The 14,571-nt window shown below is 45.6% G+C and overlaps 1 protein-coding gene across 23 annotated transcripts in view; it reads right to left on the bottom strand.

Annotated features, from left to right (window-relative positions):
* REEP1 (receptor accessory protein 1) overlaps positions 1-14,571 on the bottom strand; it is a 122,572-nt gene that overhangs the window by 26,928 nt on the left and 81,073 nt on the right. For all 23 annotated transcript variants that reach the window (XR_002342544.2, XR_014841532.1, XR_002342546.2 and 20 more), the window contains 2 exons: positions 11,805-11,925; positions 8,032-8,145 (listed from right to left, as the gene is read on the bottom strand). Coding sequence is in view for 15 of the 23 variants with exons in the window: in XM_021087288.2 (XP_020942947.1) it covers positions 8,032-8,145; positions 11,805-11,925 (235 nt within the window). In the remaining 8 variants the exon portion in view is untranslated. The remainder of the gene's footprint in view (positions 1-8,031; positions 8,146-11,804; positions 11,926-14,571) is intronic.

Below are 14,571 nucleotides of genomic sequence, written 5' to 3'. Positions count from 1 at the left end.
GAGATCAGTGTCCAGACCAGGGATTGAGACAGGCTGCAGCAGTGAAAGTGCCAAATCCTAACCACTAGACCACCAGGGAACTCCCTCTCTCTTATTGCTTTGTTTTGTTTTGCTTTTTAGGGCCACAACCGAGGCATATGGAAGTTCCCAGGCTATGGGTTGAATCAGAATTACAGCTGCCAGCCTACACCACAGCCACAGCAATGCAGGATCTGAGCTTTGTCTACAACCTACATACACCACAGCTCACGGCAATGTTGGATCCTTAACTCATTGAGCAAGGCCAGGGATCGAACTAACATCCTCATGGATACTAGTCGGGTGCATTACAGCTGAGCCACCACAGGAACTCCTTGTTTGTTTTAAGCCACCTCACGGTCTATGGTGTGGAGCAAGGTGAGGTAACATTCCAAGCGGAAAGGGGTGAGAATGACAGGGCACTGAAACAAAGCCGAGCGTGATGGAACCACAGTGGACAAGGCTTGCTTGGTTCTGCCTCAGCTTGTTTTGGAAATGAGCTCCCGTGCCAGCTGATTTGTTTAGGAGACTAGAGGGTAGGGAATACTTCCAAATTTTTCCAGCAGGTTGTCCATAACTGTTTAGATAATCTTGGTGTTTAAAAGGGGTTGCTGTGGTGAATTCTAAATATTACTTTTACAACACTTAGTCCTCGGCGAAAACAGAAGAAAGAGGGCTAACTTGATGAAAGCTAGCATAGAGGCTGGGAAATGTTCCTCTGAGGGGTGAAGGGACAAACATGAGGCATCCTGGAGTGGTAGCCATTGGGATTCTACAGACACAAAGGTTCGAAGCCAGAGAAGGGAGACGAGGGGATAGCAGTCTTTTCTTCTTCCTCGGACATACTTCTAAGCTTCAGTGGATACAGGGAGGTTTTACAAAAAGAAAATCAATACCTGTCTTCTGATTAATTGTAAACAGATAGGTCTTTCTTTTCTTTTTTTTTTTTTTTTTTGCTAGAAAGAAAACAAAAGATTCTGACTCCAGTCTGGTCAGAAGCTCCAAGTTGTTTGGCTTAGGAACTTTCCAGAAATATCTAGTTCCAAGAATAAACTTCCAGGGTAGTTTGAAAGCAGTATTTTATTCAGTCAAGAGGTTTATTTATTTATCTATTGGGCCATGGATGTAAAAGTTTCCAGGCCAGGGATGGAACCCACACCATAGCAGGGAGCTGAGCTGCTGCAATTACAGCACTGGATCCTTAACCCAGTGAGCTACAAGAGAACTCCAAGGTTCAAATAAGGCAGTGATGGATAAAATATAAGGATCAAAGGGAGAGGGCTTTAAAAAATATAAATATTTATATTGAATGGTTCCGTAGAGTTGATTTTTAAAGCAAAATTGAGTGAGATTTTTTTTTTTTTTGTCTTTTTAGGGGCACACAGCATATGTTCCCAGGCTAGGGGTTGAATTGGAGCTGCACCACAGCTGATGGCAATACTGGATCCTTAACCCACTGAGTGAGGCCAGGGATCGAACTCAAGTCCTATGGATACTAATCGGGTTCGTTACCACTGAGCCACCATGGGAATGCCAAATGGGAGTTTTTTTTTTAAATGAGCGGGAAACCGCTATAATTTCTCTCTCTATGATGTGCCTGGCTGTGCAGATGCTAGGGCTATATGTAATCAAGGCTTGACTATCCCCTAGTGGACACTGACTGTAATTTCAGGCAAAGTATCTGAGCTTTGGCTGATAAGACAGACAGGAAAGTGGAGGTTATGGTGATGAAGTGGGGGCTGGACCAAGGGAGAAATGAAAGCTCCACCCTGAGCAAGGCTGTCGGCTGGGTCTCCATCTCCCGTTTTCCCGATGAACCTCATATACAAAGGCCCCAAAGGGCTGAGGGAGTAAGGGAGGGGTCCTTGTCAAAGCAGAGAAATGCAAGTGAGAAGGTGGAAATAAAGCAAAGGAAAACACAAGAGACTCAACAGACGGCTTGGGCAGAAATGCCCGCCAGAATTTTCTGGGACGGTGGAAACATCCTATACCCGTGCAGCCACCAACCATGCTGGTTGCTGAGGACTTGAGGTAGGGTAAGAGAGGGACTGAACTGCTAAATTAATTTCAATACATTTAAGGTTAAATAGCCACATGTGGCAAGTGGTTACCATTCTGGACAGAGCAGGATTGGAGGCATCAAAAAGTTTATTCTTCGGATCAATCGATAAGGCTTAATGAGCACAAAACATCAAACAACTTGGTGCTGTTCAGTTACTGTTGTTGTTGTTTTTCCTAAGCAAGAAACAAAGGAAAAGAATCCAGAGCCGACAGCTCACAGTCTAATAGGGAATATCAGATTCTAGGCAGAGGGGGTGGGAGGGTAGGGGAAATACACCCACAGCCTGGGGAGAAGAATCCTTAATTCACAGGATGCCAGCTTCACTTCAAGCGGCTGTCTTAAACAGGTGATTTTAATAATAGTACTGGCACCGCTGGAACTGTTCTAGGGATAGGAGCTCCAGGGAAAGTAAACCAGTGTAATTTTTTCAAGTTATGAGACAAGTAAAAAGCAAGATGATTTACAAAAAAAGAAAAAGAAAACAAAGAAGAGATTGATTTACCAGGCCTGAGAACTGGGCAGGTGGAAGAGATCTAGGATATGGTTCAGATTTCAAGGGGAATCAGGGGGCCTGGATACGACACGGTTTTAAAACTTTTAATCAACTGGTTTTTCTCACTATGGTTTCTTTGTGTGAGAATATGTTTTGCTTAACTAACGAATCTCTATAGAACATTATTTCGTTTTGTTTTGTTTTGTTTGGGGTTTTTTTTTTTTGGCCAGCCCCACGGCATGCGGAATTCTTGGGCCAGGGATTGAACCCGTGCTACAGCAGTGACCTGAGCTGCTGCTGTGACAACAGTGGATCTTTAACCAGGCGGGCCACCAAGGAACTCCCTCTAGAGCATTATTTATTATTTATTTATTTTTATTATTTTTTTATTTTCTTAGGGCCTCACCTGTAGCACATGAAAGTTCCCAGGCTAGGGGTTAAATTGGAGCTACAGCTGCCGGCCCACACCACAGCCACAGCAACATGGGATCCTAGCCACATCTGCAACCTACACCTCAGCTCACGGCAATGCTAGATCCTTAACTTACTGAGCGAGGCCAAGGATCAAACCCGTATATCCTCATGGTTACTAGCTGAGTTCGTTAACCACTGAGCCACAATGGGGACTCCTAGAGCATTATTTTTATTTTTATTTATTTATTTGCTTTTTAGGACCACACTTGCAGCATATGGAGGTTCCCAGGCTGGGGTTCAATTGGAGCTACAGCTGCCGGCCTACGCTACAGCCAAATGTCAGAGTCACAGCAATATCAGATCCGAACCACATCTTCAACCTATACCACAGCTCACAGCAACGCCAGATCCCTAACCCACTGAGCAAGGCCAGGGATCGAACCCACAACCTCATGGTTCCTAGTCAGATTCACTTCCACTGAGCCATGACAGGAACATTATTTTATTTTATTTTTGTCTTTTTGCCTTTCTTAGGGCCGCTCCTACAGCATATGGAGGTTCCCAGGCTAGGGGTCTAATCGGAGCTTGTAGCCACCGGCCTACACCAGAGCCACAGCAACGAGGGATCTGAGCCGCGTCTGCAACCTACACCACAGCTCACGGCAATGCCAGATCGTTAACCCACTGAGCAGGCCAGGGATCGAATCCACAAACTCATGGTTCTTAGTCGGGTTTGTTAACCACTGAACCACGACAGGAACTCTAGGAACATTATTTTTAAAAAGAGATTCCCAATTCTAAAAAAGATGTGGGGCTCAGTTTTCCCTCTGGGTGGACTTACTGTTGAGGAAACACCTGTTAGCTAAGGGCAGAGCCAGCCAAAAGACTAGGGACACTTAGAAAGAAGGCACTAGAGAAGTGAGCCCAGGAAGGAGACAGAGTAGTTTTCACTGAAAGCAAAGACGCATCACTACTTTCCAAGGGTGCAAGGATTAGACCTTGGGAGAAACTGGGGTGGGGGGTGAGGTAGAGGAGGGGGTTAATAGGCTTGGGGAGAAATTTCCAATATGCAATTTTTTGGTTTTAGCTTTCTAGTTCTGTCTTTTTTTTTTTTTTTTTTTTTTTTTTTTGGTTTTTTTAGGGCCATACCCAAGGCATGTGGAAATTCCCAGGCTAGGGGTTGATTTGGAGCTGCAGTCGCCAGCCTACGCCACAGCCATAGCAATGCCAGATCTGAGTTGCCTCTGTGACCTACACAGCAGCTTGTGGCAATGCCAGATCCTTAACACACTGAGCGAGGACAGGGATCGAACTTGCATCCTCATGGATACTGTGTTGAGTTCTTAACCCACTGAGCCACAATGGGAACTCCAGACAGGGTGTCTTTTATTCACAAAATTTCTTTGACTGTTCTGGTTTAGGACTCAGCTTTCTCATTCTCAAGGTTAATGCTTCTAAGGAGTTAAATCTGCATCCCAGGAATGTTAAAGAAGTTAACTGCTTTAACCCTGAGCACCTGTGGTTTACGGTTCTGGATGGGGCCTCAAGCAGTGACCTGGACAGAGCTGACTGTTTAAAAATCATCTGGGGAACTTGTTAAAAATAGAGATTCAAGGGCCCGCTGCCTGAAATTCTGATTCAGCACATCTGAGAATCTATTTAAAAAAGAAAAACAAAGCTTCCCAGGTGGTTTGGCCACTAAAGCCAAATTTGAACCCACTGGTGAAATTATCATCCCATGACCTCTGCCTGGAGTGGTCCACTGTTGCTATAGAAACCACTGATTTACCCCTCAGCCAGACAGAATTTAGTTGTTCTTTTTTTAAAACTACACCTGTTTCAAAAATAGAGGGCACTCAATCTGAAAAAGTATATACATGGACAACTGAATCACTGCTGTACACTTGAAACTAACACAATATGGTAAATTAACTATACTTCAATTAAAAATAAATAAATTAAAAATAGAGGGTAGAGTTCCTGTTGTGGCTCAGTGGTAATGAACCCAACTAGTATCCATGAGGATGAGGGTTCCCTGGCCTCACTCAGTGGGTTAAGGATCAGGCATTGCCGTGAGCTGTGGTGTAGGCTGCAGACGTGGCTCAGATCCCGCGTTGCTATGACTATGGTACAGGCCGGAGCTGCCACTCCAGTTCAACCCCTAGCCTGGGAACGTCCATATGCCATGGGTGTGGCTCTAAAAAGAAAAAATAAGTAAATAAATAAGTAAAATAAGATAAAAATAGAGGGCATTATTTTGGAGAGAGAAGAGTATTTTTCTTTCTCAAGATATTTTGAGAGGAAAAGCAAAGCCCCCACTAGGCATTAGGAATTTTCTCATCTGAAACCCAATTTAGCAGGAAGCAGGCACCCCTCACGACTTGAGTCCAACTAGGAAGAACTAATGAGCAGTTATTTTCTGGGACAAGATTCAGACTGGCTGGAGCTTCCTTCAGGTTAGCTGTTGTAAGGTGCCCAGCTGAAGGCCTGGGCTCACGGGCTTCCTCGGTGGTCAGAGGGGATGGTGATGACTGGCCAAGATGGCGTCAAAACTCGGGAGACTCCAGCTTGAGGTAGACCTGGAAAAGGATGGCCCTGGGGAATTACCAACAGAATAAAATTTACACTTGTGGCAGAGTGGCCAGGTGACCATCACTGAGCCACTCTAAGAAATATACCACACTGAGGCCCCATGAGCTGAAGAAAGAGCAGTGGTAACCTGTCTTCCTTTAGGTGCAGAAGCAGAGAAGATAGGGTGAAGAGAAAGGCCTGGGAGAAGGCTTCTGCAGCTTTAGGTGGCAAAGGTGTCCTCATGAATCCAGAATTTAGCAACTCTGAATTCTCTTTTCTTTCAACTTAAACTCAAAGCATAAAGTGATTCCATCTCAAACAGAAGGATCTTGGAATTCAATGCTCTTCACAAAACCTGATACATCACCTTCAGATACTAAAGCAGAATTTCCCCTCCAAAGATACGCACTGGATCCATTGGCTTGCCAACAATTACTGTACTAAGGTGGGCAGGGCCCCTCCAGGTACCAGTGGGACACTTCACTATGGTTCTGTGTCACAGAGGAAACTGGTCCTTCTCTGAAATGGGAATCATCCCCTTTTGGTTTTCCAGCCTCCCCAGCAGCCTTTGTCTGCAGAACTCCTTGACTTCAGATGGAAGGTGCTTTATAAACACTTGGCCCCGTGTCTAAGTCTTTCTCTAGGAAATGCTCCTAGGAATTCCCGTTGCGGCTCAGTGGGAATGAATCTGGCTAGTAACCATGGGGATGCAAGTTTAATCCCTGGCCTCGCTCAGTGGGTTAAGGATCCAGCATTGCCATGAGCTGTGGTGTAGGTCGCAGATGAAGCTTGGATCCTGACTTGCTGTGGCTGTGGTGTAGGCCGGCAGCTGTAGTTCTGATTCGACCCCTAGCCTGCGAACCTCCATATGCCGCTAGTGTGGCCCTTAAAAAAAAAGCGAAAAAAAGAAATGTTCCTAAAGTGCCTCTCCCGGGTTCAGGGCCCAGAAAATCCAGCTCAGCTCTCTGCCCCAGCTGGCTGTTGGCACCCTCCATCGTACCATCCACCAGAAGCCCATGGAGCATCAAGATCTCTATCAGTTACCCTCTTCCTATTTTTTTTCCTTTCTTTTTAGGGCCACCCCTGCATATGGAAATTCCCAGACTGGGGGTCAAATTGGAGCTGCAGCTGCAGGCCTATGCCAACGCAAGATATGAACCGCACCTGTGACCTATGCCACAGCTTGCGGCAACACCAGATCTGTAACCTATTTTTTTTTTTTTTTCAGATCTGTAACCTATTTAGTGAGGCCAGGGATCAAACCTGCTTCTTCCTGAATACTAGTCAGATTCTTAACCTACTGAGCCACAACAGGAACTCCTCAATGATCCTCTTCCAAACCCTTTCATGGTTCTACCATTTCTTTCTCCCAAACCCTCCCCTGGCCATCACCTCCCAACCACTGTGTCTTCCCAAATACTAGCATCACTGTCTTTCTTTCCCCTCCAGGCAAGTGCAGACCCCTACTCCACATGTGGGCTTCGGGAAAGTGGCAGTCATCTGGAAACACTGGGGCAGTTGGCTGAATTTCCTCTAAGAGTAAAGATCTACCAATTTAATTTTTCAGAACTGAGCACGTAATGAGAAACTGGCACAATGACAAGGAGAATGTGATGGGAGAAGAATCTAGAAGGAACCCAGAGGACCCCTGAACAGGGCTGAGTGGAGGAGAGAAGGAAGTAATTGCTTACATCCCAATATCCCTCAAGACCGGCACTTATGTCGAACCTCCTCTACCCCTGGTTACTGCTGATACACACATCACTGTCCTCCACATTTGAACCACTCAGCTTATTCTGGGACCCTGGGTTCATTCCTCTGGATCTGCTGGGCCACCCATGGGAGCCCACCCACTCACTCAGGGAAGACTCCGCATCTGTCTATGTAGGTGACTTTTCCAGTGCATCTTGGGAAACTGCAGAAAGAGCTCAGACCCTCCCCTTCCCATCCCTTTTCTCTTTGCCCTAGGCTTAAGCTTCGTGTAATTTAGAGGTTTTTTTTTTTTTTTTGTCTTTTTAGGGCCGCACCTGCAGCATATGGATGTTCCCAGGCTATGGGTTGAATTGGAGCTGTAGCCAGAGCCACAGCAACACCAGATCCAAGCCTCGTCTGCAACCTACAGCAGAGCTCACAGCAACGCTGGATCCTTAACCCACTGAGCGAGGCCAGGGATCGAACCCGCAACCTCATGGTTCCTAGGCAGATTCGTTAACCACTGTGCCACGACAGGAACTCCAAATTCAGAGGTTCTTAACAAGAGACCCATAGACGGGGCACAGGGCTCTGGGAACCTCTCACCATTGCACGAATCATTTGTGTGTGTGTGCTTGAGTGCAGTTTTCTGCAGGCAAGATTCACCATTATTTCCATCAGGTTTTCAGTGGGATCCCGAACAGGATGAGGAACCTGTGCTTGGTCCTTAGCCTGTCCCTGATGGAGCTGCAGCCATGGTGGTCAGGTCCTGGCACTGTACCTTGGAAGCAGCCATCACTGCCGCCGTGGCGGCCACATTCAAGCCTCGCTTTCCGAAGTGCACAAGGGCGTCGTAACTTCGGTCTTTTGCTTGGACCAGGCAATCATCGATTTCCTGTCAAAGGAAAACAGAGGCACCACTGAGTTGGAAGTTTCAAATAAATCTCTGTTCCTTCTCCCGTCTCCCGAGCGTTGAACTTGGCCACGTGCCCCAACACAGGTTTCTTTTTTTTCTTTTTTTTTTTTCTTTTTTGGCCACACCAAGGCATATGGAATTTCTGGGCCAGGGATCAGATCCAAACCACAACTGCAAGCTATGCAAGTGTGGCAACATTGGATCCTTAAAGCCACTGTGCTGGGCCAAGGATCAAACTTGTGTCCTGGTGCTGCAGAGATGCTGTTCATTCCATTGTGTCACAGCGGAAACACCCCAATCACTGACTCTTGCTGGTACTGCCGCTAACTGGCTGTCAGACATGGGCAGGTACTTAACCTGTAGTTTTACCTTCTGAAAAATGAGGACAGCATAGCACCTAACTCGTGGAGCACGGTGAGAACTACATGAGATCATTCCAGGAAAGCACCTGACACAGTGGCTGGTTTCAATAAGCACTGCCATCTTTCTTATCTCAACGGGGTCAGGCCCTGGCAGCTCTAAAATTCTATTATTCCATAGCTATTTCATACTGTATCCAAATCCATGTGTATATGGATGGGAGAAATTAGGACACAGAAAGAGACAGGTATTGTTTTTGTTGATGGGGAAGATCACTGCACAGGTAATAAAATAAAGGTAATAAAATAAAAGCAGAAATTAGAAGTCAGCCAGCATCATACCACAAGGTAAAGGTGAGGTGGGCAAGAGGACTGAGGTCTACTTCCAGGGCCAAAACCATGTATCGTATTGGTTTTGTTCAAATTTGAGTCAACTCTGGCTCATTCTTTTTGTTTGGGTTTGGTTGTTTTGCTGTCATTGTTTTGAGTAAATAGCTGTTTTTTGTTTTGTTTTGTCTTTGTGCCTTTTCTAGGGCTGCACCCGTGGCATATGGAGGTTCCCAGGCTAGGGGTCTTATTGGAGCTGTAGCCGCCGGCCTACACCAGAGCCACAGCAACGAGGGATCTGAGCTGCGTCTGCAACCTACACCACAGCTCACGGCCACGCCAGATCCTTAACCCACTGAGCAAGGCCAGGGACCGAACCTGCAACCTCATGGTTCCTAGTCGGATTCGTTAACCACTGAGCCACAACGGGAACTCCCACAAATAGCCGATTTGTAAGCAGAGAAGCTCCTTGCACGGGTTCAGTTAATGACACTTGGCCTCCGTCTCCTTTGAAGTTCAGCACACCAGTGCACTTCCTCCACCTTGAGGTGCACGGGTGGGCAGTCAACCCCCTGCTTGGTCTTTGTTTCTACTTCCTCGGCAAGTCACAACACTGTTTTCACTGGGACCCCTGACTGACTCCGGAAGTGATTCTTGGCAGCTCTTAAGAGTCAGTCACAGTCAATGGTAATGACATTGGCAGCTTCAGGCTAAGGCCAGTGTTTGGAGAAAGGGAAGTAGGAAGAGTGGAGATTTGATAACCAGGTCAAGACAGTAATTACCGTTCCTCAAAATCACCCTCTGTGATAGGAAGTGTTGTGTCCTAGTTCCCAAAGGGATTCTCCCCAGTAGCCTGCTCATCCCACCGATATCCCAAAACCTTCCCCTAGAACCCAAAGTATCCAACTTTCGGAAACAACAGAAATGAATGTCAAGCCACCCATAGCACTCTTAATTCATGTTGTAGAATTCTACTGCACAAGCAGTTTAGAAAATCATATAATATCATTAGTGAATCATACAATATTAGACCCAATAATCCCACTCTTGAGAAGTCATCCTAAGAAAATAAGTCAAAAGAAGGGATTGTACATTACATGGGGTGATATTCATGGGTCATTATGAAGGCCAAGTGGAAGAGGATGATGTGCAAACATGACTAAGATCTCAGGACAGAAATATGTATCTGTTCCATTTTTTTATTGTTCTTTGGTTTGAGGTTTTTGTGGAGGGGGACTCTTAAAATTTTACTTTAAGGAAATGTTACATAGATTGTATTACATAAAAAAAGGAGCTATCGGGGAATTCCCACCATGGCTCAGTGGTTAACGAATCCCACTAGGAACCATGAGGTTGCAGGTTTGATCGCTGGCCTCGCTCAGGGGGTTAAGGGTCCGGCGTTGCTGTGAGCTGTGATATAGGTCACAGAGGCGGCTCGGATCTCGTGTTGCTGTGGCTCTGGCACAGGCTGGTGGCTACAGCTCCGATTAGACCCCTAGCCTGGGAACCTCCATATGCCGCAGGTGCGGCCCTAGAAAAGACACACACACACACACACACAAAAGGAGCTACCAAACAAATTAATAAACTAGAGGTCAAGTTTATTTTAATGGTCTTTCCATTTATTACTATGTGAAGCCTTAACGAAACAATGGAACACTCCTTGGAAAAGAAATCCAGCAAATTAGGTTCAGTGGAGATGTTAAACAAAAAATGATTTTATAGACAGTGACCATATCTTGTAAGTAGCTTAAATTTCTTTTCAAGAAGTTTAAGTTTTAATTTCCTCCTTAAATCCTAGTTAGTTATTGTTGTTCTTCCTGCAATTTCTCCTTATCTTATTTTTTCCATCTCTGACATTCATTAGGCAAATCTATATTTGCATTTAAGGATATTTGTAAGTACTTTGAAGTAAAACAAACACAAACGGTAAGTAGCATGAAACATATTATTATGACTATCCTCATTAATGCCTATCAACTGATAATTAGTAAAATAGCAGATATTTAATTGGTAGTGTATATTTTATCAATGAACAATAAAACAAACATTATTATTAGAAATTCATTATATTCCAGTCTCTTTAGTAGCTATCTGGGTACAAATTTGTCATTTAACCTCTCTAGGCTTCAATTTTCCTATTTATGTTAAGTTTTTAAAATTTTGGGAGGAAGTTTTCTTGTGGTGCAGTGGGTTAAGGATCTGGCATTGTCACCTCAGCATCTTGGGTCACTGCTAGGGTGCAGGTTCGATCCCTGGCCCAGAAACTTCCTACATGCCAAGGGTGTGGCCAAAAAAAATCATGTGTGAAAGAAATAAAAGATTTTTTCTAATAGTCTACATTAAAATCCTTTCTGCAAAAAGACAGGGGGTAACCCTGATAAAAGGAAGGAAATTCAGTTTGGAGAGATGAATTATGAGTGCATCTTTTCTTTCTTCTTTCTTTCTTTTCTTTTCTTTTTTTTCTTTTTTTTTGTCTTTGTCTTTTTTTTTTTTTTTTTGTCTTTTTGCCTTTTCTAGGGCCGCTCCTACAGCATATGGAGGTTCCCAGGCTAGGGGTCTAATCGGAGCTGTAGCCGCCAGCCTACTCCAGAGCCACAGCAACGCAGGATCCGAGCCGCACCTGCGACCCACACCACAGTACCAAGACGGGAAGTCCGAGCGAATCTTTTCTGTCTTTTGCTTCAATGTATGGAAATGTTTTACAACATTTGTGTTTTACAATGAATAATGATGAATAATATCTTGAGAATTTTACCACGATATCTAAACAGGTCAGAAAAGTTGACTTAAGAAAGATCAGAAGGAATAACTTTGGCGGGCAGGGGCAGGGGGCAAATAAGAGCTAATTGAAAGTGTCCTGCAATAAAATAATCTGCCTTTTTAAAAAAGTCACTTTTTAAAAGTTTTTCACCCACTGGAAGGAATGAAAGTCAGAGCAAGATAAATTACCTTTTCTTTTGAAGACAGCGTGGGATGTACAAACTTCCTGTAGAGGAGGCTGGAGCCTTTTGTGTAAGGAGACAGCAACCAGGCTACAAATGCTATTTTTAGTTCATAATAGAATGGAAACCTGGAGAGAGATGAGAAAATACACATTCTGTCAGGTTCTCACCAACACCACCCTGTGCCTACGAAAGGCAAGAACTCGCAGACACCTCTCCCACCTGCACGAGGACCGCCTGGCTCCCAGATTCCCATGAAGGTGTGTGTGCGTGTGCGTCCGTGCGCACGCACACGCACACGCGCACACACACAGACAGCACAAGACAGGGACCTTTTTTTTTCTTTTTCTTTTTATAGCCACACCTGCAGCACATGGAAGTTCCCAGGCTTGGGGCAGAATCGAAGTTTAAGCTGCCAGCCTACGCCACAGCCACAGCAATATGAGATCTGAGCCAGACTGGCAGAGCATGCCACACTTGCAAAAATGCCAGATCCTTAACCCACTGAGCAAGGCCTCACAGAGAACATGTCAGGTCCTTAACCCACTAAGCCACACTGGGAACTCCTGGGGCCTCTTCTGAAAGCAGATTCATGTTTTCTTTCATTTCCAAGCAAGCCATGGACCCAGGGTCCCTCTAGCAGTCACCCTCTAACCATGCCTGAGGACAGCAGGCACTTCCTGCTACTCTCTGCTCATTTCGGTTGGAGCCCAGGCTCCCATAGGTCTGAATGCCACATCTACCCGCATCCAAGTTCCCAGTCATTCACTTTTCACTCAAGGTCAAGAAGGTACAAACACCTGGAGAATTCATAGCAGGGTCCTGACAAAAGTATCTCTGGAGTTTCCTGATTGTCTAGTGGTTAGGATTTGGTACTTTCGCTGCTGCAGCCTGGGTTTAATCCCCAGTCTGGGAATTGAGATCCCACATCAGGCTGCTACACACTGTGGCCAAAAAAAAAAAAAAGAAAGAAAGAAACTCCAGACTGAGAATAATGCCTCCCCTTCTTGGTCCCAAAAATAGGCAAGGACAGGGGCCCAGTTCTTGCCAGGAAAGAGGATGCCTCTTATCCTGCTCAAATCATCGGCAGGCAAAAAGGTCTCGATTTTTTTGGTGCCAAGAGAAAGAGGAGTTCAGGGTGCAGGTAAACTAACTTCTGAAATTTAAAGTCCTGCATATCATTCATTATGCACCCTATAAACACTTAACAGGGTACCCGCCCATGGAGCTGGTACTGAGCACAAAGGAGATGATGGGGTGGGGCGGGTAAAGAAGACTGATCCCTTGGAGTTCCCGTTGTGGTGCAGTGGTTAACGAATCTGACTAGGAACCGTGAGGTTGCAGGTTCGATCCCTGGCCTTGCTCAGTGGGTTAAGGATCCAGCATTGCTGTGAGCTGCGGTGTGGGTCACAGACGTGGCTTGGATCCCGCATTGCTGTGGCTCTGGCATAGGCCGGTGGCTATAGCTCCAATTAGACCCCTAGCCTGGGAACCTCCATATGCCTCGGGAGCAGCCCTAGAAATGGCCGGAAAAAAAAAAAGAAGAAGACTGATCTCTGATCTCTTGGAGCTTCCAGTCTAGCAGGAAACATAGAAGAGGTTCTGGCATCCTTGGAACTGACAGTCCATTCAGGTAAGCAGAGATAGCTCAAATAATCACAAATAATATAGAATAGCAACCTGGGAGAAGTGCCATCATAGGCCTCTGCTAACCCATGTGGTGCCTTTGTGCTTTTGAGAAAAAGCCAGGGCCTGGATGCATTTCTATGAGCACGACTTGCAAATGGAGCTCCACCTGAATTTCAGCTCCATTTGCCTCCTTGGCCAGATATCTTGTGCCATGAACAACCTGTGCAACTGTACTTGGCAGGCCTGATGTGTGTTAACCATGTCTTTGTTTTCTGTATTCTATGTTTTGACACCTTGGGGCCTTGCTAACTCTGGAGAGACTGTTCCCCCCCCCCCCCATGGGAACCACAACATAGGCTCCTGCCCACACTTCCTGCCTCTGCCTCCTGATCATGCTTCCCCATGTGGCCCTGTGTGGCAGGCTGTGCCTCTGGGAATCTGTGAATTATTCCTTCATGACAGTCATTTCTGTGTCTGCATGTCTTCTCAAACCATATGAAAGCAAATCCTGAGTACCTTAAAATATGATGCTATGAGGGGAAAATGATACCTGGGCTAGTCTGAAGAATAAGAAAGTAACCTCCTCCTGGGCATCCTCCTTGATGAGAGAGCAAAAACAAAGTGCGATTTCTATCAAGTCATTTCAGAGCCTTTTAACTCTCACATAAGTCCAATCAGCAGCTCTACCCTCTTTTCCTCCTGAGGCTCCCAGTCCGCCGCCTTCTGCTTCTGGCAGACCCTTCTTGAGTATTTCCTCAGCAACTGTCAAGACTGTTTAGTGTTTCACAGCCAGAAAAGAGATGGGGCTGAAGGACAAGAGGTGTGATTCTCCTACATTTGAACACTCATGATTAATAATGGAGGTTATTTTGTCTTGAAAGTAAGGGGTTTTTTTTTGTTTTGTTTTTTTTTTTTTTTTTTTTTGGTCTTTTTGTCTTTTCTAGGGCCACTCCCTCAGCACATGGAGGTTCCCAGGCTAGGGGTCTAATCAGAGCTGTAGCCACCGGCCTACGCCAGAGCCATAGCAACGCGAGATCCAAGCCGCGTCTGTGACCCACACCGCAGCTCACGGCAACACCGGATCCTTAACCCACTGAGCAAGACCAGGGGTGGAACCCGCAACCTCATGGTTCCTAGTCGGATTC

This window comes from Sus scrofa, chromosome 3 (genome assembly GCF_054392235.1).
Source record: "Sus scrofa isolate SSC_HxYL_T2T_F1_AM1 chromosome 3, Sscrofa_HxYL_maternal_Yorkshire_Landrace_v2.0, whole genome shotgun sequence".
In the NCBI taxonomy this organism is placed as follows: domain Eukaryota; kingdom Metazoa; phylum Chordata; class Mammalia; order Artiodactyla; family Suidae; genus Sus; species Sus scrofa.
This window is presented reverse-complemented; position numbering and strand designations above follow the sequence as displayed.